Raw genomic sequence first — 25,613 nt, 5'->3', positions numbered from 1 at the left:
TCTTTGTTACTTTTTCTATTGTTTTGATGTCATGTATCAACATTGTTTTTTCTATGGTTATGTTTATATACAGCCTATAAAATCCCACAGAATATTTCTATAAATAAGTCGATTTTTTTTCCCCTTAGGCGTTTGCCATCTCATGAAGATGGACACAGCATCGATGTAGCAGACAACAAATTGGAACATTATATGGGGGCACTCTTCACCAATTCTGCTAGTGAAATTCAACCCACAAACTATCAAAAACCTGGTTAAATTATACGGCCAAAAGTACAGTATTAAGACCCCTGAATGATATATAACATGCTAAATATTCATGAGAATGTTTAAGAGAAGACAATACTGAAAAAATTTGCTTAATATGCTTAGATTCGACAGACAAACATGGGAAATTACAGCAGCACCCTACCCATGTTCCCCTACCCTTACCTCCCCCCCCAACCTCACTACCTAAAAGTTGAACCAACGATACATAACTTTCCAGAGAACCTTTTGAAGGGGTCGTATTGTTTCCTGATGGCCAAATATGCAATAGCAACTTTGCACACACTTTCTAATTTGAATCATTTCCACTGTCCGATGTATTGTACTTCTCGCCTTAGTTTCCTAGGTTACCAATAATACATCTATGGTATGGTAAAACTGAGGTATAAAGTTGATCATGTTTCTATTAATTTTTAACCTTAGTAACGCATATTGCCCAACAAAGGTTGTCATAGACATAAACAGAACTGCTGTTAGCCATATTCTGATGCATACTCATTAATTAGGAATATTATCTCAATGCTTTTAACAAAATAGTATTTAACCCCATCAGATTCAACAGTCCAACTTGCATTGCTTCACGCTGTTCAGATAGGTCCCGTCCATTCCTAATATTGGCACATTCATGTCTTAACAACCAGATCTTGCCTCTCTTCGAATTGTTTCAACACAGAACGCTGCAGCGCTTCCAGAAATTCTTCTAATGTAACGGTATGGCTCTGTATAAGTCAAAGCAAAATACTGTATGTTTAATGAGTCCACTCAGTGGCGGAGCGTCCATACAGTCAGGGGGGGGGCGGATGCCCCCCCTTGACGGACTCAAATGGACTGTTGGCACCCTTTTCAGCTTTTTACCACTTTTTACTTATTCGCGATTATTGACTTTTTCATTGCGCTCTCATCTATCTATTGACATTTGTCACATTTTGTTGGCGATGACACCTATTTATTCTTCGTTTATCTGCAAATTAGCAAGGCCCGGAATGGGTCATTTCCGGCGATCTAGGGAGTATCTTTACACAAAAAATTTATGTACGCTTCGCGCCAACCTGTGGTGGCGCTCCGCTTAGATAAAGTTGAAAGCGCCCCTACAGACCATTCTCGCCCCCTCTGACCAATACCTCCGCCACTGAGTCCACTGTTACGAAATGTTTTGTTTATGAAACATGATAGGCTACTCGGGATGTTCTTGACTGTTGATGTTTAGAAACCAGTTTACAATACAGGAGTTTTCACAAAACATATATCACGGTGACCCCACCCAGTCTTGAACAATTCGGTCACTCCATGTTGAGAAATATTGGGTGATTCATCGACATTGCAGCAAACATTACTGCAATTAGGGAGCATAGTTTGAAATAAGTGATGAACCCCCTCAACAAATAAAAACAACTTACAATATATGAAATGTACCAAATAAAAAAATAAAAATTTATTACCTGATTGCAAAAATTTGGAGTTGCACATGTGAGTTCCCCTATGCACTGCATTGAATGTGACAAGTCCTACCATTCTCTGGAATGGAAGAACATGTTGGCATTAATTTGCCACCCATCACTCCCACCCCCCCTCCCTCACCAACAAACTGTATCCCAAGATGGGAAGAGAGGAAAGTGTCAAAAATTCTACATAGGAGCTAAAAATAGTTGTAACATTATGTATAACAAAAATCATATTGTTCACAGCCATTAACTACCAGAAAGCTATATTCATTCCCTGAGGATTGTTCACACATCACACTGATAACCCCTGGAAGAGGGAAGGAGGGAGAGTGACCCTGAAATTGATTGATTGCTTTAACCTTACCCGGATGAATAGTGCATGTGCAAGAAAGGATAACTTTCTCAGTGTTCTCCCGCTGAGGCCATAACTTTCTCTGCAAGAATAAAATGCATAATATATTTTGATGTATCATTATTATGTTACAGAAAGATGTTTAATTAAATCAGTCATACAAAGTTACTCCAATGTTAGTGTTGCTTAATCCACAAATGTCTGAAAGAATAGCTACTAAGCATTAAATGAAGCTGGTTCTTAAATTACTCCACCATGTGGGAGTTGCAGCTTCCCCCCTCCCCAAGATTCACTTGTATAACTTGTGCAATGTTCCATATGAGCACTATCAAACTGTTCCCACTCGCCCTCCCCTTCCCCCAACCAACCAAAAAATGAAATGCAACTACCCTTGCCAGTTGATGACCAGCAACTTTTCTCTATTTCTTGTCTGATCAGAAGTACAGAAAGTTAACTAATAGAATGAGAAATTGGTTCTATTCAGAATTAAAACATGAACGACTTTGACAAATAAAAAAGAACCTTGTGCATCGCTCAGATTTCAAGGAGGCTTTAGATTGTAAAGATCTGAATGAGAACACATCCCTATACCAGTACATCATATATATATATATATGTATATACTTACTGTGCAATCTCCCTCAGTCGGAGGCTATGTTTGGTAGCATCATTTTCAAGATACCTCACAACTTCCAGGGCTCTTAAATCAAGAATCTGTTGAGATGGGCTGATAATTCCAGTCTGCAAGTCAAGGGCAACAAACATAAAAACTCTGAAAACCTCTTAAACTTTCATCAAAAACTAAAATGTGTGATGCTAAACATCTTTCAAATGGTTTTTTGCAGTTTACGAAAAATTCATGGATTTGATGGAAGCCAAAATGTCTTCAAATTTACAGCACTGAGTTGAAAAAATTTGTTGACTTCCCTTTGGCAGGGGAATGTTTTTTGATAGATATATAGATTTCCATTTTTGATATCTAAGTAGTCACGATGGAAAGAGATTGACCATCATTAAATACAGCTCCGAGCCATCCCTCTCCAATTTAACTCCCATCATCCCCCCTGCCTCCCTTCACAAAACCTTCTTCAATGCCAAAGTCCTACAGTGTTTTCATCTTGATGGGAAACCTGTGATGCTCCATAAAAATGCTGCCATAAAGGAACCTTCACTCAGCAGCAAATTGCTTTAATCAATATGATGGATGCATGCAGGTGTCAAAATAGTGTTAGCATGAAATAACCAAGACTTGATCAAGAACAATGAAAGATATAAAGACAAAAGAATTATATGGATGGAAATTGTATAGAAGCAAACGCTACCCTCATCAATTCGTTGATGCAGGAATGATAGATCTTGAAGATGGCAGCAGCTGAGGGAGGTCCGATATACTGTTTGATATCCGCTCTGTCAACAAAGGCCAGATCTATTGCTCCCGTCACGTTAGACGTGGTCAGGATCAACACGTTGGGATTTCTGAGAGTAAAAATCAAATTGGCAACTTGAAGTTAGAAGAAGAGTAGAACAGCTTTCTTCATTCCCTCAAACAAAAATATAACTATATATATCTACAACTTTATGTCAGGTGGAACACCAGAGGGTAAACAATTGAGCATTTTTAAGAATACTTATTACTTAACTTTTTATAATTTGGTTAATGTGTCACCAGAGCCTTGAAAACATCTTGTATAATTAAGAACATATAGGAAACACCTCTGGAGGAAGAATACTACTTTTTTAAGGGATATTCACTGCTTACTTTTTAATTTGGTCAATTTGTGTCAAGAGGGCGTTGACCACTCTTATTGCATCAGACGGGTCAGAACCACTCAGTGAACTCTGTCTTGCTGCCGTAAGACTTTCAACCTAACGAAACAGGAAAATAAAAAAAATTGAAAAATGTTTTTCTTCATTATTTTTGTAAGTCAATTAATGAACTAGCTGCTTTTCAATAATATCATTAACATAAACACATTTTAATAGTATTAAAGCACTGAAGGGCCCACACTAAATGTTTGCTTAAAAGAGGACGTAACCAGCCATCCTTATTGATATCTGTGATAGAGATATCTGGCTTGAACAACCTCCCCAAACAACTCAGAAAATAACTGATTCCATTTGGGAAATTTAACAGAAAAATATTGTTCCTGTAAACAAAACTTTTCAGATTTTATTGAGTTCTAATTTTTGACATCGTTTTGATTTTTGATCTTCTTTTTACTACGTTTTATCCTTCATACCTAAGATATGTTTATTTTCTGTAATGGAGATGGGCTTTGCAAAAACTGAATCTAGAACATTGAAACATTGTTTACATGACCTACTGATGGTACTGATTTCAATAGCAACATTCTTCTTTGAAAATTGGAAGAGAAAAGAAGAGAGGAAGTTATCATTTCAGATCCTTGTGGCATTATGACTTCACAGATTTACAAAATGACACCACCCAGATACCAATAATAGACTAAAGATATCTCCCAAGTGGAGTGAGTTTTTTTTTGTTTATGAAACTGTTGGGAGCAATGCTCTTCATAAAGTTCTGTCTTAATATGCTTGAATGGAAATTTCTTGAGCTAATGAAACTTATATGCATTCATGTAACATGCTTAATGATATATGTTGTGATCAAGTGCTATGCAAGGGAGGGCTAGTTATGTCGGAAACACAACCAACAACTTTAAAAGATAATGGCGTAAATGATTATTATTGTTAGTGTATCGCCTTTTATAGTCCCTCATCAACTAAAACAAAGGAAATTGCAAAAATGATGAAGCTTGATTATTTCTTTCATGGTATAAAAACAACAACCTTACTGCACTAGGATTATCCCTTTGTTACCTCATCAATTAAAACAAAGACAATTGCTTCAGGGTCATCTATGAGCTCTTGAATCTTCTGAAACATTTTCATTACAAGTTTGCCACTCTGTTGAGAGGAAAAAGTTACTTTCTTTTAACATTTTTGCAAGAGTGTGTGTCACACAATATTAGATTTCTGTCATGAGAAGCATTGTCATCAAGTTTGTCAAGAAACAAAGGAGCCAGCATGCAACAATTCCTAAAGAGTTATATCATAAAGGTATTTGTTTTGTTTTTATGTTATGAAATGTAACACAATAAAACAAGTTACTATGTGTCCACATCAAAGATTACAGAGTACTAGTATTATCCAAGTACCTTATTCCTGCATATTAACTGTCTGCTTGCTAACTGTCTTTCCATATCTGTCACAAATTTTATCCTCAAAAGTTCTTATGGTGGACTCATGTTGACAATATATCCATTTCAAAGGAAATTAAAGTTAGGGAAGATAAATTTCAGATCCGTGTTGAACCATGTGACAGTGTGGCCAGTTTGTTCTTCTTATTGTAGCAATTTCAGAACTGTTTCTACCTCTAAGTATCACAAGATGTTGAGACACATGATATAAAATTAATATAGTCTTGTGAAATAAATACTTAATATATTCATTGAAACTTAATATGAAACTTAATATTAGTCATCTGTACTTAATATATAATCTTGTGAAAAATACCAACTCACCTCTGAAAACCATTTTGAAAATAGGCTATGACTGTTTATTTCTATAAACTGGCCAAACGAATACCTGCATGAAGTTGACAAAATAAACTTTTCTATTTCATTTTGGGATTTACCAAAATTTACATAAAAGAGAGGAAAAAAATGGACAAACACATCAAAATTGTGATCATAACCGTTAGCAGAAAAAAAAAAAAAAAAAAAAAAAAAATCAAGATTTTTGATCATTTTGTCTCTCCAATTATTGCTTAATATTGTTTGAAGGTCACTTAGATACCCTGCAATCTACATCGGGCCATACACCGCACCACTGAAAAAGACTTATAAAGACTCAACATAATTCGGCTATTGAATAATGTACTGTTCAAACTATATTCCACATGTGTCTTCTTCTAATCCCTTATACCAACACCACTAGCAACATAATGGACCAATCCACTATCCTCTCACTTCCAATTGGTTTTGATTTTCAGCATAGCAACTAACTACATCATCAAGGTCATAGGTTATATCTCTGTCTCTACACACTATACAAGCATCCTATTGTTCATCCAGTCACATCTTAGCCGTAGCAGAGAGCACAATATATTGATTGCACCAGTATTAAGCAGTTCTGTGTCCTTTCTTTAACTAATCTTTTTCCATCAACTTTGCAACATTTCAAAAAACAACATCTGCTTTGACAAATATCCAACAAACCATATTTTGTGCTGAGGAACATGTATGACCAGAGACACTAAACATCACCTGTAGACCCAAACAGCTGTTATCAAATCTTACTGCAGAAGGACTATAAACAAATTCTAAATGCTTTCCAGAACAGGATAAATTCATTATCACTGTGTTACTGTGTTAGAAAATAATAACTATGTATTACAAATTTGAGCACATATAAACAAAGGGTTTAAGAATTTAGAATGCAAAACAAATACATCAAAATATTTGTGTAATTTACCTGTCGGAAAGTCTAATTGTCAGCTTCTGAGCTAGTGCTTTGCAGAGAGATGTCTTCCCTGTACCTGGTGGTCCTGCAAGTACCAAAAATAGAACACAACTGAAGGGCACTCTCGGAGGCAGTTGTTGCTACTACTAAAAATAGAACACAACTGAAGTGCACTCTCGGAGGCAGTTGTTGCTACTACTAAAATATCACACTATGCTATTAAAAACTTGAGGAGCCATCACAAAATTTCACAAAAGTAAAATGAATAATACAGCATAACACTGCAGTTACTGTTTCATACTGGAACAAATCATTTTCAGTTTCCTGTATATATCACTCGACACATAAGAAATTATACTTTTCAAACCTCTATTTAATACCCAGCAGTGTAAACTGAGTCAAAAGCTTCTCACAAAATGTGTCCTAAATTGTTGATGTACACCGTAACTTAAGTTCATGAATATGGTAATACACACAGGAGGGCAAAAGTCCATACCATGAAGGAGTACCACCCTGTTCCAGGATATGATACTAGGGTCCACTTTACGATCAGAAAATAGAAGGGTTGTCATCGCATACTGCAGTAAGTTGGATTTGATTGGACCATCAAATATTAAATTATCCCAAAGGCCTTCCATATCATCTGCAATGATATTTAACACCGGTATGAACACAAAAAAAGCAAAACATAAATTTGTAAGTTATGTTATATTGAAAAGCACATTCAGATCCTTGGCAACAAAAAAAAAGAAAAAAAAAGTGGGAAGCTTCAAGCTCTGTACTGCCTGAAATAGCTCACTAACAGCACACAATCTTTTGTACTTAACAATATTAAATCATATCACATCACATCAGAAGATATAATACATTTGTTATGTGTTATATTGCATGACAGCCAAACACTACATATCACAATTATGTAATATCATATATAAAACCTATGATACAATGTCACATCTTAAATTACGTCAGTCACATGTCCCAATGCTCCTCAAAGTTTGATTCCCCCCCTGCCCCCTCCGATATTGACCCCACTTCCACCGCCCCTGACCATGTCTTACTTGCAGGTAGCAGCCAGTGATTGGCTGCTGACATTTCTTCTCCTTCTAACTCCTCTGCTGCTGGTCCTTCTTCATTCAGACTAAAGACGTGTATCCAGAGATGAACAGAACGAAGGTTTACAGTCTACGGACAATCAAAACAAAGAAATTCCTAACGATTACAAATCTCCTTAATAATGGCCAGAGTCCAACGGCATGTTACACTTAAAGGGGTGAAAAAATATAACCAGTCCCTGAGAAAATTCATATTGATACTCTCCTTCCTAACAGTTAAACTACAGTTTACTGCAGATATGATTATTACAAGGTGACTGATGTACTTGCCATGTTAGACTTCAAAAATCTGGCTATTTTAATGGCTACATGCCAGTGGATTTCACCATTTATCACTAGAAAAAGAGCCTAAGAGGCACTAGCCGTTTCTGCTAGTAGATATTAAGTACATAAACAAATGATAAGTCTGTTTAACAAACCCCAGTTTGTCGTAGAAGTTAGAACACAAAATCCATTCTGTATATAAATAGCATATATATCCTGAATTTCACTTAACTCACCTGTTTGCCAGCACCAGTTAATTCTGTGTCTGTTATAGCAATGTATTTTACATGCTCAGTGAGGAAAGGGTCTTCAAATTCTGCTAGATGAATGTCCCCGTATAGATCTTTCATCTTGTACAGCATTTCGCGAACATGATCTTGGATTTCGCTTGTTGTTACTGTGCTGTAACAGAAAATGTTCTCTCGTTTACTTTAAATAGTAAAGAGATATAACCCTTCTCTCTTGGTAATTGAATGAAAACAAGTAGTTATTTAATATTCCATAACACATTCAAGGACAGTGGAGCTGGGGTGAGGGAGACCCATGCCCCCAGTTTTGTGAAAAACATCAAAAGTGCCCCCTTTCTGTTAATGAAAAGCACCCCATTTGTATTAGTGCCTTTTGGAAACATTTTAGATGTGTATTAAAAGTGCCTGTTTTGTTTGGGAATGTAAAAAACAAGGTAATATATTTTGTTGAAAAAAAACCAGAGCTGTGGCAGAGTGGATAAGGATGGTACCATTTGAAGCAATCAGTAGGTTCCGTGTTTGACACCCGGACGAATCAAAAGTAAGGTGGGTTTTTCATTCAAGAGCAATATACGGTTTCCCATTTGAAAGGACTTACTAAATTGAAAAAGATTCCAAATTTGAGCCAAACTGTTGAATTGGAAGCCACCCAACACATAAGCATCGATAAAATAACTGCTGATTATTATTATCATTAAAAGAAATTTGCGCTACATTGCACAGAACAGATCCATCTATTCATGAAGTTTTTAGGTGATTATGTATTTTGCCACCTAGTCCCCTCCCCACCCCCACCCCGACTGAGCCTACCCCCACCACATATGACCAAATGTTGGGAGATTATCATGCTGTGCATTTTTAAAGTTAAAGATTATTCCAACACATCGAGACAATACTTTCAATTGGACTTCATTTGCATTTCAGTGACTTCATATCTGCAATATGTAAATTTGAATTTTGCATTGAATTTGCAAAATGCTTGTGGTACTGTCCTCCAATTTTCAAGGATATATAAAGGTACCTGAAAATATAATCTGTTATATTAGTCTACTGCCAAAATTGCTACAGCTTACAATGAACTTTGGCATAGACTTCAAAAGGGGTGCCGACCAAAACAATGAACACACACAAATTTGCTGTACCCATAAGATTAAAGAGTTACTAACTTGTGAAGTTGGAATAGCCACACAATTGTATCAAAATATATATGACAATTAGATTGAGGTGTATCAAATTACACATGAATCTTTAGTCATGATGAATCAGAATAACAACAAAACACAAAGTACAGCTTTCCATTTTGAATACTTGTATTACCTGTATGTACTCTGACAGACTTCAATGTGGACAGAAGAAACCTCTCTGTCACCAGAACTTGAGGCAGGTAGGGCTGCACCGAGTTCCCCAACGCCATTCATCGTTGTGGCTACTTGCAAGTTGTAGAGTAAGTATTCGATGCACACTTTGCAATCTCTGAAAGTCATAATTATTTCAATTCAATTCATAACAAGGGGGTAATTCCAAGGTTGCAAGTCATGAAACACAGCTAAAATATCATGAATATTTTGGTTAAAGTCATCAGGTTTGGGAAATTAAATGCCTCTTAGGCAAGAAAAATGGCGGAAAGTACCGATGGCGGAATGACACAGCCCCCAGATATTACTATCGTACCTAGGTCACACTGTAGTGTTAGGCCTAAATTATCATTACGAAATATTATTTTATCCTCATCATGCCAATCATAACACCGTTAAATGTATTGCAAACTGGGTAAACGGTATCTAGGCCTAGCCAGGCTAAATATCATCAGAAACTAGCTTAGTCCTTAAATCTATTACAAGTTAATGCCAAACTAAAACTTAAGAATAAGAGTTGCAAATAAGAAATGATTCCAAATGACATTGAGTTGTAATTATTTTTTTGCAATGCTTAATTGTTTTAACTCTTACAATTTAGAATGATCGCTAACTTACGTATAACTATAACTTAGTTAACATATGCCGACTTCACATTCTAGTCATCAGACTCAGTCATTTAGGTTAATATTAATCATAATATTCTTTCAAGTTCACACTGTATGGTCATTGATATAATCTAAAACCATAGAAATGGGGCCTAGTCTATGTTGAATACTTTTAATTAGGTATTTTAGGTTTAACCACATAAATTTTAAAACAACAGCGCTATCCTTGACTAGATGCCAAACGGTATAGCCTAGGCTACAATGGCATATAGGCTAGTCCTCATCATGTACCGATTGTTAGGACCTCCTAGGTTTTAAGTTAAATTAGGTTATTGAAGTAGCCTACTATTACTATTCACCCGGTGTAATGTGCTTGAACTTGAAGACTATCAACTTTGTCCTACAGTCTCAACTACAGCCTGATTCGGATTATTGGACTTTTGCTATGGATCACTTCATAATGTGAGGTGAAGTTCCTTGTCAAGTTTCAAACAAATAACTCAGCATCGACGCACTATAAAGACCGTACAGCTACATAAAATTATAAGTTGAAGTTTCCGCCAGACAATTTCACCCGAAAAACTTAGGTTACATGCCTATATTATATCTCCCACACGGTTTTTTAGACCCGTACAGAAAGATGAACGAGCTCAGATAACGTACGGTCAGATTAACCCTTCAGTCTACAACGTCATCTAATACATTAGTTATCAATGGACTTCACACGGAGAGATCGTGAGAATTGTTATATCTGGTCTCAAACTATGTTAGCTCTGAACATCGCTTTGTCTGTTACTTCTCAATGAATAGCAGTCAGGTTAAAGTATAATTTCAACGAAGATGGGAAGAAAAAACAAACGACAATACAGAGCAGAAAAACCTTCTTCAAATGGTAACTTTATTTCGTGAAGCATTCCATGTGTTTAAATTTTTCTGTTACTTTCCAATGAACTCGTCTTTCTAACTGAACTAATACAACATAGGACTCAGTTGCTGTCTAAATTGGTGATTGTATTTATACTTGTACCAGTTAGACGAAAATTATACAAATACACGTTAGACTTAAGCAAACTTACGGAGTTGCAGTTTCTGCAGCGTTTACTGCACAAATTGTAGCCTTTAACCTTGTAATAAAATTATTTCAGTCTGGTTGTCCAGGGAGTTTTCGAACGAAAGATCAAAAGTCAATTATCTTTTTTTTGGCATTTACTGTAGGGTCTACCAGTACTAGGCCTAGTACCACATTGCATGTATTTTGCTTGAATCATGTTACAACTAAGGATTGCATTTATTGGCTTGGTTGCCTCTGTTGCATGAAAAGATTCATCTATGGTCAGTGAATTGCATAGTTTTGAGCAATCCTCTAAATACCAGAGTCGACCTGTAGCAGCAAACACTTGAGTAAACTTGTCATATTAAAATTCAAAGAATGAGTAAACACACAGTTTGGTTATTTGTTATTGATATTAATATGATTATAACTGGCTTGCTCATAGGTTACTCTTAAACAGGGGAGGTTAAAATCTGTGGCATTTTTTCTTTCAAACATGACTATCTTTTACTGGGTCTGTCCCTTTCAGTTTAATGCTCAAACAACAGCCATTCAATTATTTAAATTTGCAATCATTTTAAATCAGTATTAACAGTCTTGCATATTACAATTTGTTTAGATGTTTGCAATAACTAGAATTACCTTAAGTTTATATGCAGATTTAATGGATAATTTGTAAATGTCAGTATCACATTAGATTATTTCATTTCATCTTTACTGATGTTCTATAATATTCATATATAAAATTGTACTATTTATATTTTATTTGGTAAAACATTGCTATTTATTGTGTAATTGCTATTTTATGTGGCTGGGCAGGATAGGTGGTGAGATTATTAGGGATGGTTGTTGCTCTGCAGGATAGACCTGACTTATTTCTAAAAACACATACTTAAGCTCACAGATAGGGTAAAGTACTACAAGGGGTCTCTTTCTACTATTCCTTTCATACTGAAGTTATACTTAAATGTTATTTGCTCTTCTGCTTTTGTTCACTAATAAGTATAATAAATAAATAAAACACAATGAAGCAAAGCAAACAAGAGGAGATATATGGGCATGATATTCCTGTTTCTCTCAAACTACACTTCGCCGTCTAATGTTTCATGCTTGTAGCTGAAAACGATGGTATGAAATATAGATGAATATCCATAGATAGTAGTGTTGATCGCTGCCTGATATTTAATCTGGGTTAAGGCCTGTCTGTTTGTCTCTTTAACACTCAGAACATGAAAATAATGGATTTTCAAAATTTATGTTTTGAAGTAAAAGAAATTAAAATTATTGTTAATTTTTGCTTATTGAGCATACCATAAGTGTTAAGGTCTCATGTTACAGCTTTCCTAAAATGTTACTAATTACTCAGGGACATCGTCTTCTTGCAATACTCACAAAGAAATATAAACATGCACAAATTGTAACTTTAGACTCAAATGAGGTGATGTATTGTAATTATTTACCCACATAGAACCACCCCTGAAATTGGTTCTGAAAGTTGGAAAGGATGGTGCTTCTAGCAGCATAGCTATACCACAGGAGTTGGTCCTCCCTCCAGAAAAAGATCTTGAGCCAGCCTCTACACCTGAGCCCGTGAAGAGAAAACGGAGAAAGAAAAGAAAGCATGAAGCCAAGGTAATTTAAAAAGTGTTTAGGTGATGGTGATTGAACCCCTCTTCTGACATCTCTGTTAGTTACAATTGTGACTATGAATATTTACATATTTGTAAAGTGAGGATAAGAAAGGAACGGTTCTCTTCACAGTTTGATGTGAGTTTATATGAAAACTGACAATTTTGAGGTAAATATAGAACTTTCTAGTATCTTTTAATTTGCCATTAAAAGCTGTTATGAGTGTTTACATCTCCTCTTGCTTCTGAACTTTTAATCACCACTCTATGTTTGGTTGTTGTTTTACGGAAGAGTAAGGAGTCGGATCACACTAGTAGCGAAACGGTTGAAATGGAGGACCCAACCGAGGAGGAGGAGGAGGTGGCGGCCGAGTGTGTGAAAGAAGAAACCAAAGAAACAGAGGTCGAAGAAGAAATAGAAAGAGTTGAAGAAGTGGCAGAACAGGAAGCTACAGAGGCAGAGAAGCCTGAAGCTAATATCAGCGAAAAGACTCCTGTTTTACCTCTAAAGAAACTTCTCGCCGCTCATCATGAGAGAAAACAATCACCAAAAGGAGGAAGGGAGAAAGAAGTGAAAATAAGAGGCTTGGGTAGGTTATCTAATTCAATCTAGGTACAGAGAAATTGTTTATTTTTAAGTCGTTGGACTAACTAGTGGTTCACTACTAAATCAATATATTTATATCTTCATACTGCAGGGCAAATGTTTTTTAAGGTGTTTTCTTTTGGCTGATTGTCCTTTGGACAACCAGGTCTTCCTCTTTGGTTGTCCGAACACGAGTTTGGCTGTCCTTAAAAAGTGTAGCAACTTTGTTGACATGAAATACGATAACTTGAAAAGTAGCTCTTTGTTGAACTTCATACATGGTATGCAGATCCAGCTTGGTGAGTTCAAGCACCCTATGGAACTTGGTGGCGGTCAAAGGTCATTTGCGGTCAACAGTTGAGTCAAAGTCTGAAAATCTTGTAAACATGATAACTCAAGAAGTACTGTACATCTCTCAACTCCAAAATTAAAGCTACAATTAACCTGTTAATTTCTCCAATGCTATGATGTTTTTTGGTGAAACTAGTTTGGCCAAATTCAGTTCAGTTTACGTTTGTGAAGGAGCTCTTTAGGTCTTCAACAAAACATACAGTCACCAGGAAAGGGGGGGGGGGGGATATTCAGTTACAATGCAATCTGAATTCAATGTAAACAATCAGTCCACCGGACAACCTCCAATGGTGATTTTAGTCATCCGTACAGGAACTTGGTCATCTCAGAGGACCAACGACCATCAAAATTTTGCCCCAATTCCTTTTTTTCCAACTTTCAAACCCCTTGGCAAAAGCATGTTTAAGTTTTTTGCAATGTAGTTTAGTATAAGGTAGTTATTTAATAGTTAGTACGTTGGTTCCTTGTACAGACCGAGACAGAAGTCCAGTTAAGTGGCATTTTTCACATGTGTATTTTGTAAACATGTAGTGACATAACAGGGTAATGCATATCTTGTTACAAAGTGTCCATTCTTACTATATCATTGGACTAAGGAAAAAAGCTGAAACATATCCCATTCTATTTCGATAAAATTTATACAATATTGCTAGTTCATTTTGGTGATCTTATTATCAGGATTCTGTTCTGTATACATTTTCCTGAAATCATCGTTGTCCATTACCATACCATACCATTGTCCAGAGAATTTATGGTCAGTGCGTAAATTTCAAATGTGCGGGCAGTACTTTCACAGACTTGCATGTTCTTTTTGCAGGTCTCGATGCTAAAGATCCCTTGACCAAGGTGCTGGAGAGTTTACACACATCATTGGGAAAGTAAGTAACTGAATAAAAACCTGTATTTCATCACTTATGTACTGTACAGGTCTTCTTAATTGTAACATTGATCATACAAAACCATATTGTTTATTTGTTCATTGTAGGTAAAGGTTGATTTCAGTTCTTATTCATACCCGTCAAGGGGGATGTTTTGTGGTGAATCACACTCTCTAACTTCAATTTCAAGTTGCATTTATAGCATAACATTAGCTCCTTTACTAGGACAAGTGCAACATGGCTGAATAGATTGAGGTTTGGTTTCTGTTTCTGTCAGATGCTTTGATAGTGACACATGGCTGTAATCGGGGTTAACTCTTTTCCCCCCTCTGCCATCCTTTCTACAGGAAAGATGTGGACAAGTTCTTTGCTCACCCTGTGACTGATTTGATCGCGCCAGGTTACTCCACCATTATAGCTGAACCGATGGACTTCAGTACCATGAGGAAGAAAATCAAAGAGAGAAAGTACCTTCTGATAGAACAATACCAGGTACAGATGTTACCTGTTAATTGGACAGGGTATAATCAGTTATTTGTGACATATCTGCAAACCAAAAGGGGTTGGAGGACTGGAAGAGATGTGTGTGTGTTTATGTGTTAACAGTAAAGACTTGAGATTTAAGAATGTTTCCCTCTTTTCATAATTGCACCGTGTATTCCTACCAATTGGATCATAATTTACAATATGCATACAAATATATAGTTGAAAGGAAATATGATATTTTATACCAAGAGATGAACACATTATATTCCATATCAAAAATCTTCAAACCTCATTTAAAGTAATATGTTGGAGCTAACTTCATTTCAGTATCATCGAAATCTCATTTCCTGAGACAAGGAAATCACTTTATACGCTTTTTTTTCCTTTTCATATTGTTTAGGAGGATTTCACCCTGATGTGTAATAACTGCATGACATACAACCAACCAGAGACTATTTACTTTAAAGCTGCTAAGAAACTACTGGCTGCCGGGCAGAAAATTATGGGCAAGGTAATAATTAACGTTCTCTTTGATCAATACTTCGTAAAGCCTAACAAAACTGTACGGAAAATAATAAGTTTGAGAAATCAAGTCAAAAATATTAACCATGCTTCACAATTATTGGCTTACTCTTTGACATTCTTTTCTGTGGTATCTTCATCTTTTCTCCCAACTTGTGGAGGAAACAAGAATATTTTTACATTTGATTTACTAATTTGAAATGCAAGTGGTCATGGATGGTATTTTCTGCTTTGATTCTTTGCTTAGGCAGAAAGGTATATATATATATATATACTGTACACTTGACAATGTCATTGGTATGTGTGCTTGCTATTTGTGAGAGCTACTATATTGCTCTTAAACATGATTACTACAAAAATATTGGATGGTTATCTTTTTTTTAATAGTTTGGTAAGTCAGTTTGTCATGCTACTTTATGATTTTGTTCTTTCTGTGTTGCTAGTCAACTCACCTCGAGCACCCTATTGTTTTAAGAAAGGTCAAGTGAGGTCAAAGTCTAAAACATCCGTACAAAATCAATAACTCCAAAAGTAAATCTAGGATGAAAGTCATTCTTGAAATCTGTGTCCACCGGACTGGAAGTATCTTAATGTTATAATAATATTAAAACATGAAGTAATATCAAAACCAGAGTAATATCAACACATGAAAAACCTTGTGTGCAGTCTACTGTTGTCCTCATATTAAGTAGCAAGGCATCGCTAATATCAATTGCTCTATTAAGTGTAGCAAGGCATCATTAATCTCAATTGCTCTATTAAGTGTAGCAAGGCATCATTAATATCAATTGCTCTATTAAGTGTAGCAAGGCATCAATAATCTCAATTGCTCTCTGATTCTGGAATCCAGGAGCGACTTGCTGCCGTCAAGCGGGCCTTCGACTACACAGACGACATGGAGAGCCTATCCAAACAGAGAAATAGAACCTTACGTAAGAAAGCAGAGAGGAAGCCTGATGGGATGGAGGGAGGAGAACTTAGTGATGCCGAGAGTATGCTGGTAGATGAACAACTTGAAGAACCTAACACTAGTATAGGGTGAGAACAGGTTTATACTGTAGGATGGGAGGGATGTGGTCAATGAGGGGGGGGGGGTGGGGAGGGAGGAGAACTTAGTGATGCCGAGAGTATGCTGGTAGATGAACAACTTGAAGAACCTAACACTAGTATAGGGTGAGAACAGGTTTATACTGTAGGATGGGAGGGATGTGGTCAATGAGGGGGGGGGGGGTGGGGAGGGAGGAGAACTTAGTGATGCCGAGAGTATGCTGGTAGATGAACAACTTGAAGAACCTAACACTAGTATAGGGTGAGAACAGGTTTATACTGTAGGATGGGAGGGATGTGGTCAATGAGGAGGGGGGGGGAGGGAGGAGAACTTAGTGAAGCCGAGAGTATGCTGGTAGATGGAACAACTTGAAGAACCTAACACTAGTATAGGGTGAGAACAGGTTTATACTGTAGGATGGGAGGGATGTGGTCAATGAGGGGGGGGGGGGGTGGGGAGGGAGGAGAACTTAGTGATGCCGAGAGTATGCTGGTAGATGAACAACTTGAAGAACCTAACACTAGTATAGGGTGAGAACAGGTTTATACTGTAGGATGGGAGGGATGTGGTCAATGAGGAGGGGGGGGAGGGAGGAGAACTTAGTGAAGCCGAGAGTATGCTGGTAGATGAACAACTTGAAGAACCTAACACTAGTATAGGGTGAGAACAGGTTTATACTGTAGGATGGGAGGGATGTGGTCAATGAGGGGGGGGTGGGGAGGGAGGAGAACTTAGTGATGCCGAGAGTATGCTGGTAGATGAACAACTTGAAGAACCTAACACTAGTATAGGGTGAGAACAGGTTTATACTGTAGGATGGGAGGGATGTGGTCAATGAGGGGGGGGGGGGGTGGGGAGGGAGGAGAACTTAGTGATGCCGAGAGTATGCTGGTAGATGAACAACTTGAAGAACCTAACACTAGTATAGGGTGAGAACAGGTTTATACTGTAGGATGGGAGGGATGTGGTCAATGAGGGGGGGGGGTGGGGAGGGAGGAGAACTTAGTGATGCCGAGAGTATGCTGGTAGATGAACAACTTGAAGAACCTAACACTAGTATAGGGTGAGAACAGGTTTATACTGTAGGATGGGAGGGATGTGGTCAATGAGGGGGGGGGGGTGGGGAGGGAGGAGAACTTAGTGATGCCGAGAGTATGCTGGTAGATGAACAACTTGAAGAACCTAACACTAGTATAGGGTGAGAACAGGTTTATACTGTAGGATGGGAGGGATGTGGTCAATGAGGGGGGGGGGTGGGGAGGGAGGAGAACTTAGTGATGCCGAGAGTATGCTGGTAGATGAACAACTTGAAGAACCTAACACTAGTATAGGGTGAGAACAGGTTTATACTGTAGGATGGGAGGGATGTGGTCAATGAGGGCGGGGTGGGGAGGGAGGAGAACTTAGTGATGCCGAGAGTATGCTGGTAGATGAACAACTTGAAGAACCTAACACTAGTATAGGGTGAGAACAGGTTTATACTGTAGGATGGGAGGGATGTGGTCAATGAGGGGGGGGGTGGGGAGGGAGGAGAACTTAGTGATGCCGAGAGTATGCTGGTAGATGAACAACTTGAAGAACCTAACACTAGTATAGGGTGAGAACAGGTTTATACTGTAGGATGGGAGGGATGTGGTCAATGAGGGGGGGGGGGGGTGGGGAGGGAGGAGAACTTAGTGAAGCCGAGAGTATGCTGGTAGATGAACAACTTGAAGAACCTAACACTAGTATAGGGTGAGAACAGGTTTATACTGTAGGATGGAAGAGATGGGGCTATTTGGGGGGGGGGGAGGAGAACTTAGTGAAGCTGAGAGTATGCTGGTAGATGAACAACTTGAAGAACCTAAGACTACTATAGGATGTGAACAGGTTTACACTGTAGGATGGGATAGATGTGGTCAATCAGGAGGGGGGGGGGGAAGGGAGGAGAAGTAAGTGAAGCCGAGGAACAACTTGAAGAACCTAACACTAGTATAGGGTGAGAACAGGTTTATACTGTAGGATGGGGTCAATGAGGGGGGGAGGAGGGAGGAGAAGTTAATGAATCCGAGAGTATGCTGGTAGATGAACAACTCGAATAACCTAACACTACTATAGGGTGAGAACAGTGTCTATAGTAGGATGAAGGAGGTGATATGAAAGGGTGTTGGAATGACAATTTTATTTCTGGATCAGCCTGACCAAAAACATGTTTTGATGTTATTTTCCTCTTACCCACCTCTACCCCTTTTGCACCCATCAAATAAAAGTTTTTGTTCCATTAGGCCTAGATGGTAATGACATGTGATTATGATGGTTACTGGTCAGAGTTTGTTGAACTAAATTTCACTGGTTCTATGGTCTTGGACTTGGAACTACCACCAGTAGCGTCATTTTAACAAAAGAAGAACTTAAGAATTGGGGTATCAGAAAGAATACATAGTGTACTGTAAATACTGTGTGCAGCACTTTCATATTCTCATGCACTGATTTTGCACTGTCAGTTATATCTGGGCTTAATGGATTTCATGCTTTCACCAGAAATCCAGAGGGAACTGATGACCTCACAGATGAAGAGGCTAGTGGGGTGATTCAAGAGGTCCTGGAGGCTGCCAAGGAGGCCAGAGATAGACTCACCACAAAAATGGCCAATAGCAAGGTCAGATTACTTGACATTTTTCTCTCTTTTTTTGGAACAACACATGAAAAATTTCTTGAAATTCAGGAGACTACTTGAACTAAGCATATGTTGTGAAAGAGCAGAGAGATTTTCTTGGCTAGAAATGGCATCGTTCCTCGGTGACTAACAAATCCCAAGTTCCACCAATTGAATTATTCATCCCTTACATCATGGTGGTTTCTATATGGCCATTTCCTTAACTAGGGATGCCAGTCAGAAGCCAAAGTAACTTGCATATCATGTAGACCAATTTCATTGGTTCAGTAAAAAAAAAAAATTATTGCTGTTTTTTTTACCTGCCAAAAAAGTTTTTTCTCCATATATATCTGTATTTCTTGCACATTCATTTTTTTATTATTTTCACTCTCAATTTTGATTAATTGTCCTCCCTCCCTTCTCATCTTCATATTCAGATGGGATTTTTAAGAAGAGAACAAGATGGAACCACATCTCTTAATTTTGTCAATCCAGCGAATATAGCGCACCCTCACGACAGACATGCGGTCAATCTGGGCAAACTGACCTCCAAATTAATGCACGGAGCAGGATCATTACCAGGATTCAGGGAAGACAAACGGAACAAGGCCAATCCAAGTAAGATTTGCTGATACACAGATCACATGTTAAATCGAGAAACAAACATCAACAAAATCATTCCTTTTGTGCCCCCCCCCCCAGATTTGGTTTAAATGGTATAAATTTTGTAGTCTGCATAACTGGTGTAGACTTTTGAGTTTAAACGGTTGTCACTTTTGCTCTAATTTGCCTCAACAGTTACTTATTTATACTACGGTCCGTTCAGCTCTTATGCACCTAAGTATGACTCAACTTACTCAAATCTCAGCAAAGAAGAGTCGGATTTGCTCTATTCTACCTACGGAGATGAAACCGGTCAACAGTATGCACAGAGGTTAGCCTCACCTTACCCTTACATTTTACATCCGTTTAAAACTCACATTGGCTTATTCTGAGAAACTATCAAGATAACAATGAAGCAGTACCAGGGTAAAATTCAGCATCATCCAAGATATATCTCAACCACAGAGTGTGAATAGTCCCACACTCTAGCCCTCCGTGCATTGTGTAGCTCCATAAGGGGGGTGGGAGGTGGGAGGAGGTGACTGAAGGATTTTATGCTTGGATGGTGTTGGTGGGACAAGGTGGGGAACGTCTGACATCTAAGTAAAGTTTAGGTGAGGTGGGTTTTTTTGCTGGAGGGGTAATGTTGTCACTTTGTTTCTCATGCTGTGTTTTTTTTTAATGATTTCATTCTTCCTGTTGGAGTAAGAACTACTTCTTTAATCACTATAAATTTCCAACCTTCAGTCTTGTATCAGACCTTCTTTTTTGCACATGTGCTCTCAGAGAAGCTGAAAGAAGTAATAGTGCAAATGAACGTCCTATTTTATCGATACTTGATCTTACAGTATTCAGGGTTACACAAAGGACTGCGATAATTACGTGACCAGGATGGTGGATTCATTATTGGATACATTAACAGAAGGAGAACATTCCAAAGTATTAGCTACGCTCAAAGAGGCAAGTAGAAACAAACAATGTTCAGAGAGCTCTGAACTCATTTCTAAGGAGCAGCGATGTAGTTAAATACTCATATCAACCAATCGTTCTGTTCATCTACAAGTCAGAAAATTGCAACCTGAGATATGTTGAAATCTGTAAAGCATGGCTTATTTTAGAATTGTTGGGGCCCATGAAAAACATACTCATATATGTTTTCATGGTAATTGGACCTCGACAAAGTTGCATTCTTGCGGTTAGTATGTCAATGGTGGGAGTCAATTAGTAGACTCTGTAATGGTTGTAACACCCTAAGCACATCCTTTCTGTCAATAAGAATGTAGTCTCTTTCCTGGTTTTGTCCCAAAGTACAATTTTGAAGCAAAAAAATTTCAGTTAATATGTGACAAAGTTAGCCTCTGTGTAATGAATTCAAATTCTGTTAGCAAAACCTGATGTGAATATTGGTTGATTTTCATCTCTACCATAAAAGTAATATTTGTGTGTATGTTGGAAGAAATAATTCATACAGCTCATACTCTGCTTTTTGTATGTTTTAGAACCGAAAAACAGGTCAAAGTTCAACAGAGACAGCTCCAAATACTGATACCACTGTCCCATCAAGTGAGAAAGTAAGTCGGTCTGGTTGTTCATTTTCCTCTGTCCGAGATTGTGTGTTTGGAATATTTCCCGCTCATGTTTAAAGTGGATAATGATCAGGGATTCTGTGAACATTTATAGATTGTGTCATCATGTTTAATTAATTGTATCTTACAACATCAGTATAAAAAAAAACATATGCTTTACTTCTCAGTTCCTTGTAACCATGGTAACTTTATTCTGTGGAATTTCTTGCTTGTTTGTTTCATTGACAAAACTCGCTGACAGAATGTTGTCATTTTCCTAATAAATAAAGGTCTTTTGTTTATTATATATCAAAGTGTTCTTTGATACTGTAATAACTGAGTATTCTCCTCAGCCCAGTTTTATATTTTATTCAAAGCAAACGTTGATTTCAAAATCATACATTTGCTTTCATCTTGTCTATTTATTAAATTTTAATGCGACATCAACTTTTTTTCCTCATTCGTCAGGCTAACGTCACAAATTCCACAGATCCCAGCAAGAATATCCAGCAGCCACCACCAGGATTTGACTTGGACTCATTGAAATCTTTGTCCGACCTCGGTATAGATATGTCCTTCCTACCCGCTCTAGGTAAGGGTTTAGTTTGACATATTCTGAGTTTCTAGTTTGACATAATCTGATTCTTTGGTGCACACCTGTAAACAAGCTGCATAAGCAGTAACCTTTCAATGTATGATAGGGTAACCTATCAAACATAAATGACATGTCTTTACTTTTAACATATATCCTGTTTGATACAGATATATCTGGAGGAAATGAAAAAATATCCCTGTCATTTCCAGAATGGAGTAGAAAGAATCAAGTGTAAACCGTGCACTATTCTCTCCATCGACCTGTGAAGTTATTTCCAAATTCCTGCATCTGTTAGTTTTGTTTTGTATCTTTAGATCTTTAGATTTTGAAAGACTAGTCCACATTATACTTTACGTTTTATATGAAGGAGACAAAAACATTAAAGGAAGATGTTGTCGTCTCTTCATGAATAATGAGTACTTCTCTTTTTGTCTATGTGACATCTTTGACCAGCCTCTCACCATCCATCATATTTACCTGAATTGTCTAATATTTATCTCTCATCAGCAAAAGATTTGAAAGAACAAGGAGTGCCACTTCCTGAAGAACCTCAAGATGTGACCTCACAGCTTAACAAGACTTCAGATCTCATCCAACAACTGGAAAAAACCCAGAAGGAGCGACTGAGTCAAAAGCTTCCCATCCATCTTCAGTACGTACCGCAACCATCGGAACAAGAATACAAACTGGCCAACAAACTCAGCAATCGGCTACAGAACCTGATCTCAAAGGTAAAACATTATCATCACAAGTCATGACTGTTTGCGAACTCTGCTACTTTTGCATATTTTACTCGATGATAATTGATGTCAACAGCTATAAGGGATATATCTAGCAGTATAAGTGTTCTGTTTATCTAAATTGTTGGAAAAATATGCCAATTGGTCTCTTGGTCAAACCCATGTATGCTTTTGGCAACAACAGTTTGAGTGTGTGATATCTTAATGGCAATTGTGCCTAAGATCCCCATATAGTGTACAAATTATTTATCTTGAGAGACCACAGGATGGGACCTGCTTCTGTGACAAAGATGGAAATACAGCAGTGTGTATGGGATGTGACCGATATGTATTTTCTATATTCGTAATGTCCAACCTACTATGTCAAAATATCCTATGACAAGTAGTTATTGCATGCAATCTCTACAGAAAGTAAATGTATATGTCATATATTTGCCTGCCACATTAAAGTGATTTAGCAAACCTTGTGAGCTGCAGAAAATTTGTCTGCTGGTGTAGAACATGGTCAGAGCTGATGTTGTTAGGCCTTGTCTTCTATGATCGTTATAATCAAATTCCAGCAGAGACGAATCGCTAGTTCATCATGACTTGTCTCTTTCAGGCCAAACCTGCTGATGTCGTTAGCACCGAGTCAGTGAGGAGTGCCATGGGTATCAGCAGTCACCCTCCCCACTACGATGAACCCCTCACAGAGACAATAGAGATCCTGGATGATGACCCTCCTGAGAGTGGACCAAACAAGGAACTACTGGACCTCCTTGATAGCCCCCAGCATGACACCAAATCACCAGAAGTGGTAGAAATATCTTAATGGAAGTTCCAGCCTGCTCAACCCTCCTACTTCCCCCCTCTCTCCTCCCCCTCTCTCCCATCACCATTAAAAGAATAATTAACATAAACCAAGAATCCCCTATGACATCATAAATATTTGTTAGTTATGAGAATCCACTCTGTGTCATGTGTAGAAAACGGACCTTGAAGTTTGGACAGTATCGGTGAAGGTTAATACTGTATGTAAATTAGCTTTAGGTAGCTTGTGATGGGTTGGACAGTATTGGTGAAGGTCAATACTGTATGTAAATTAGCTTGAGGTAGTTTGTGATGGGTTGGACAGTATTGGTGAAGGTCAATACTGTACATTAGCTTTAGGTAGCTTGTGATGGGTTGGACAGTATCTGTGAAGGTTAATACTGTATGTTAACAAGCTTTAGGTAGTTTGTGATGGTTTGGGGTAGTAGTGGTAGTGGGGAAGAGTCATTGTAGTACAGTAACAGCTTTGTTTTGCTTTAACAGTGATAAGAAGAATATGTACAAAGAAGCAGGTTCTTGCAGCCATGGTCTCTTAGCTGACAAGTATTTGAACCACATTAGCAGTGTCGCATTAGATGCTTAACTTAGGAACAGATTTGTCTGCCTTTCCCAGGTAGAACAAGTAATGTCTCCCAGCTGGCAAGTTCTTGAATGTTACAAAGAGTAGTGTCACATTAGATGCTAAAGTCAGTTCATCGGTGATTGGGGAGGGTGCTGTCTTCATGGATTTGACCTAGGTCGTTAGAATAGACTTAACAATAAATCCTATGACTGGCATCAAGTGTTTATTCAACAGGTAATATTTACTAGCTTGAAAAATGAATGTACATGTTCAGAGGTGCCAGAAACTTGAAAAAGATTTTTGTGTTTTAGGTGCTGTTGGGGGGAGGGGGGAGGGGTGGAGGGGGGATAGGGTTGTTGGGAGATAAACCACTCCCAAAATATGCCAGAGGCATCATTAAGAATGCAAAGATAGAGGGGCATTTAGGAGGTAGCATAGAGCTCCTTGTGAGGGCCTTACACACCAACTCTGAGTTAAAGATACGTTGCAAGTAGCGTACAAATATTGTTCTCTTCCTTTTGAAAGGGTGATGGGTAGCAACCTAATATATTAGTCATATAAATGAATGGGAGCAATGATGGGTATGGAAGAAGGGAGAAGAATTTTCTACATTAATCTTCTTCCTCAATCACCTTTCTCCCCCTTCTTGGAATCTCTGGGGGCCGGGTGACATAATTATCACCAGGGCCTGACCTGGTTTCAATGCTCCCATTTATTACACATCAATTAACATTTCAATGATGTTTTTTGTGTCATATTTTACCAAGTTATCGAAAGGGAATGAACTATGTTTGAAAAATATTTGTCTGGCTACAAAAGAAAACTTTTTTTTAAATGCCATCATAGAGATTGACAATAATTTTCTTATATTTTTAGTTGATTGATAGTGAAGAGAAGAAATGAAGAGAATAAAACAAATATTGATCTGTTTCTGATGTCAAGATGAATAATGAATTGGAAACGATTTTTGAAACCCTTCTCTATATTTGATGCCATAAATCATGCCTGCGCCTGTTTGTAAATACATTCTGTGTACAAATGTGAACAATGTTTGCCTGTGTGATCTATCGTGTGAAGGATATTTATTTTCCTTTCTTAGCAGACCATCAACTTGCCTCTTTGTTACATTCCTAAACTTACATCTTTGTTTTGTAAGATAAGGAAGAAGTTAAAGGATTGGTTCAGGTGTTTGACTCGTCTATTTTGTATGAAAGAGCAAAAAAAGACAAATAGAACAGTGAAGAAACTACCATGATAGCATGCTCTGTTAAGGAGATATGACACTTTGAAGATATCAAAATTTCTTTGAAAACGACTGGTGTAGAAAGACTTACTGTGAGGGTGTGACATCACATCCTCACTTCCTTAACATTTGTGAAAATATTTTTTTTAATATTATTTACATTTTTTTAAAACATTT

General features: G+C 37.7%; 2 protein-coding genes across 6 annotated transcripts; one reads left to right on the top strand and one right to left on the bottom strand.

Moving 5' to 3' along the window:
- Positions 1–367: 367 nt before the first annotated feature.
- LOC139959065 (pachytene checkpoint protein 2 homolog) lies at positions 368–12,766 on the bottom strand. Of its 2 annotated transcripts, none has more exons than XM_071956632.1 (13): positions 12,645–12,766; positions 9,488–9,643; positions 8,159–8,324; positions 7,605–7,728; positions 7,040–7,186; positions 6,556–6,628; positions 5,604–5,667; positions 4,900–4,986; positions 3,821–3,927; positions 3,384–3,537; positions 2,690–2,802; positions 2,074–2,143; positions 368–986 (listed from the first exon to the last, which is right to left on the bottom strand). In XM_071956632.1, the coding sequence occupies exons 2-13, from the start codon at positions 9,586–9,588 to the stop codon at positions 891–893; spliced, it is 1,302 nt and encodes a 433-aa protein (XP_071812733.1). In that variant the 5' UTR covers positions 9,589–9,643; positions 12,645–12,766; the 3' UTR covers positions 368–890. The 2 variants fall into 2 exon arrangements, with proteins under 2 accessions (XP_071812733.1, XP_071812724.1); XM_071956623.1 differs by lacking the exon at positions 12,645–12,766 and adding an exon at positions 10,493–10,716.
- On the top strand, positions 10,866–25,238 carry LOC139959036 (bromodomain-containing protein 7-like). 4 transcript variants are annotated; one of them, XR_011789955.1, is made up of 16 exons: positions 10,866–11,025; positions 12,653–12,816; positions 13,105–13,402; positions 14,567–14,627; positions 14,975–15,119; positions 15,514–15,624; positions 16,486–16,673; positions 19,204–19,321; positions 19,756–19,936; positions 20,117–20,252; positions 20,770–20,881; positions 21,421–21,492; positions 21,955–22,078; positions 22,589–22,812; positions 23,423–23,850; positions 23,971–25,238. XR_011789955.1 is itself a non-coding variant. In XM_071956565.1 (15 exons), the coding sequence occupies exons 1-15, from the start codon at positions 10,974–10,976 to the stop codon at positions 23,630–23,632; spliced, it is 2,196 nt and encodes a 731-aa protein (XP_071812666.1). In that variant the 5' UTR covers positions 10,866–10,973; the 3' UTR covers positions 23,633–25,238. The 4 variants fall into 4 exon arrangements, 1 of the variants encoding a protein (XP_071812666.1); XR_011789954.1 differs by having other exon boundaries at positions 23,913–25,238; XR_011789953.1 differs by having other exon boundaries at positions 23,423–23,912.
- Positions 25,239–25,613: the final 375 nt, after the last annotated feature.

This window comes from Apostichopus japonicus, chromosome 3 (assembly GCF_037975245.1).
Source record: "Apostichopus japonicus isolate 1M-3 chromosome 3, ASM3797524v1, whole genome shotgun sequence".
Taxonomy (NCBI): domain Eukaryota; kingdom Metazoa; phylum Echinodermata; class Holothuroidea; order Aspidochirotida; family Stichopodidae; genus Apostichopus; species Apostichopus japonicus.
Note: the sequence above shows the minus strand (reverse complement) of the source record. Positions and strands in the feature narration are given on the sequence as shown.

Excerpts from the sequence above, each read along its gene's own strand:
- LOC139959065 (XM_071956632.1), bottom strand. The coding sequence starts at position 9,588 with ATGAATGGCGTTGGGGAACTCGGTGCAGCCCTACCTGCCTCAAGTTCT. Across the intron at positions 7,729-8,158 it reads TAACTGGTGCTGGCAAACAG|ACTGTAAACCTTCGTTCTGT; the intron begins GTGAGTTAAGTG and ends GATTGTCCGTAG. Across the intron at positions 2,144-2,689 it reads CGACTGAGGGAGATTGCACA|AGAAAGTTATGGCCTCAGCG; the intron begins GTAAGTATATAC and ends TTATTCTTGCAG.
- LOC139959036 (XM_071956565.1), top strand. The coding sequence starts at position 10,974 with ATGGGAAGAAAAAACAAACGACAATACAGAGCAGAAAAACCTTCTTCA. Across the intron at positions 14,628-14,974 it reads TTACACACATCATTGGGAAA|GAAAGATGTGGACAAGTTCT; the intron begins GTAAGTAACTGA and ends TCCTTTCTACAG. Across the intron at positions 19,322-19,755 it reads CAAAAATGGCCAATAGCAAG|ATGGGATTTTTAAGAAGAGA; the intron begins GTCAGATTACTT and ends CTTCATATTCAG.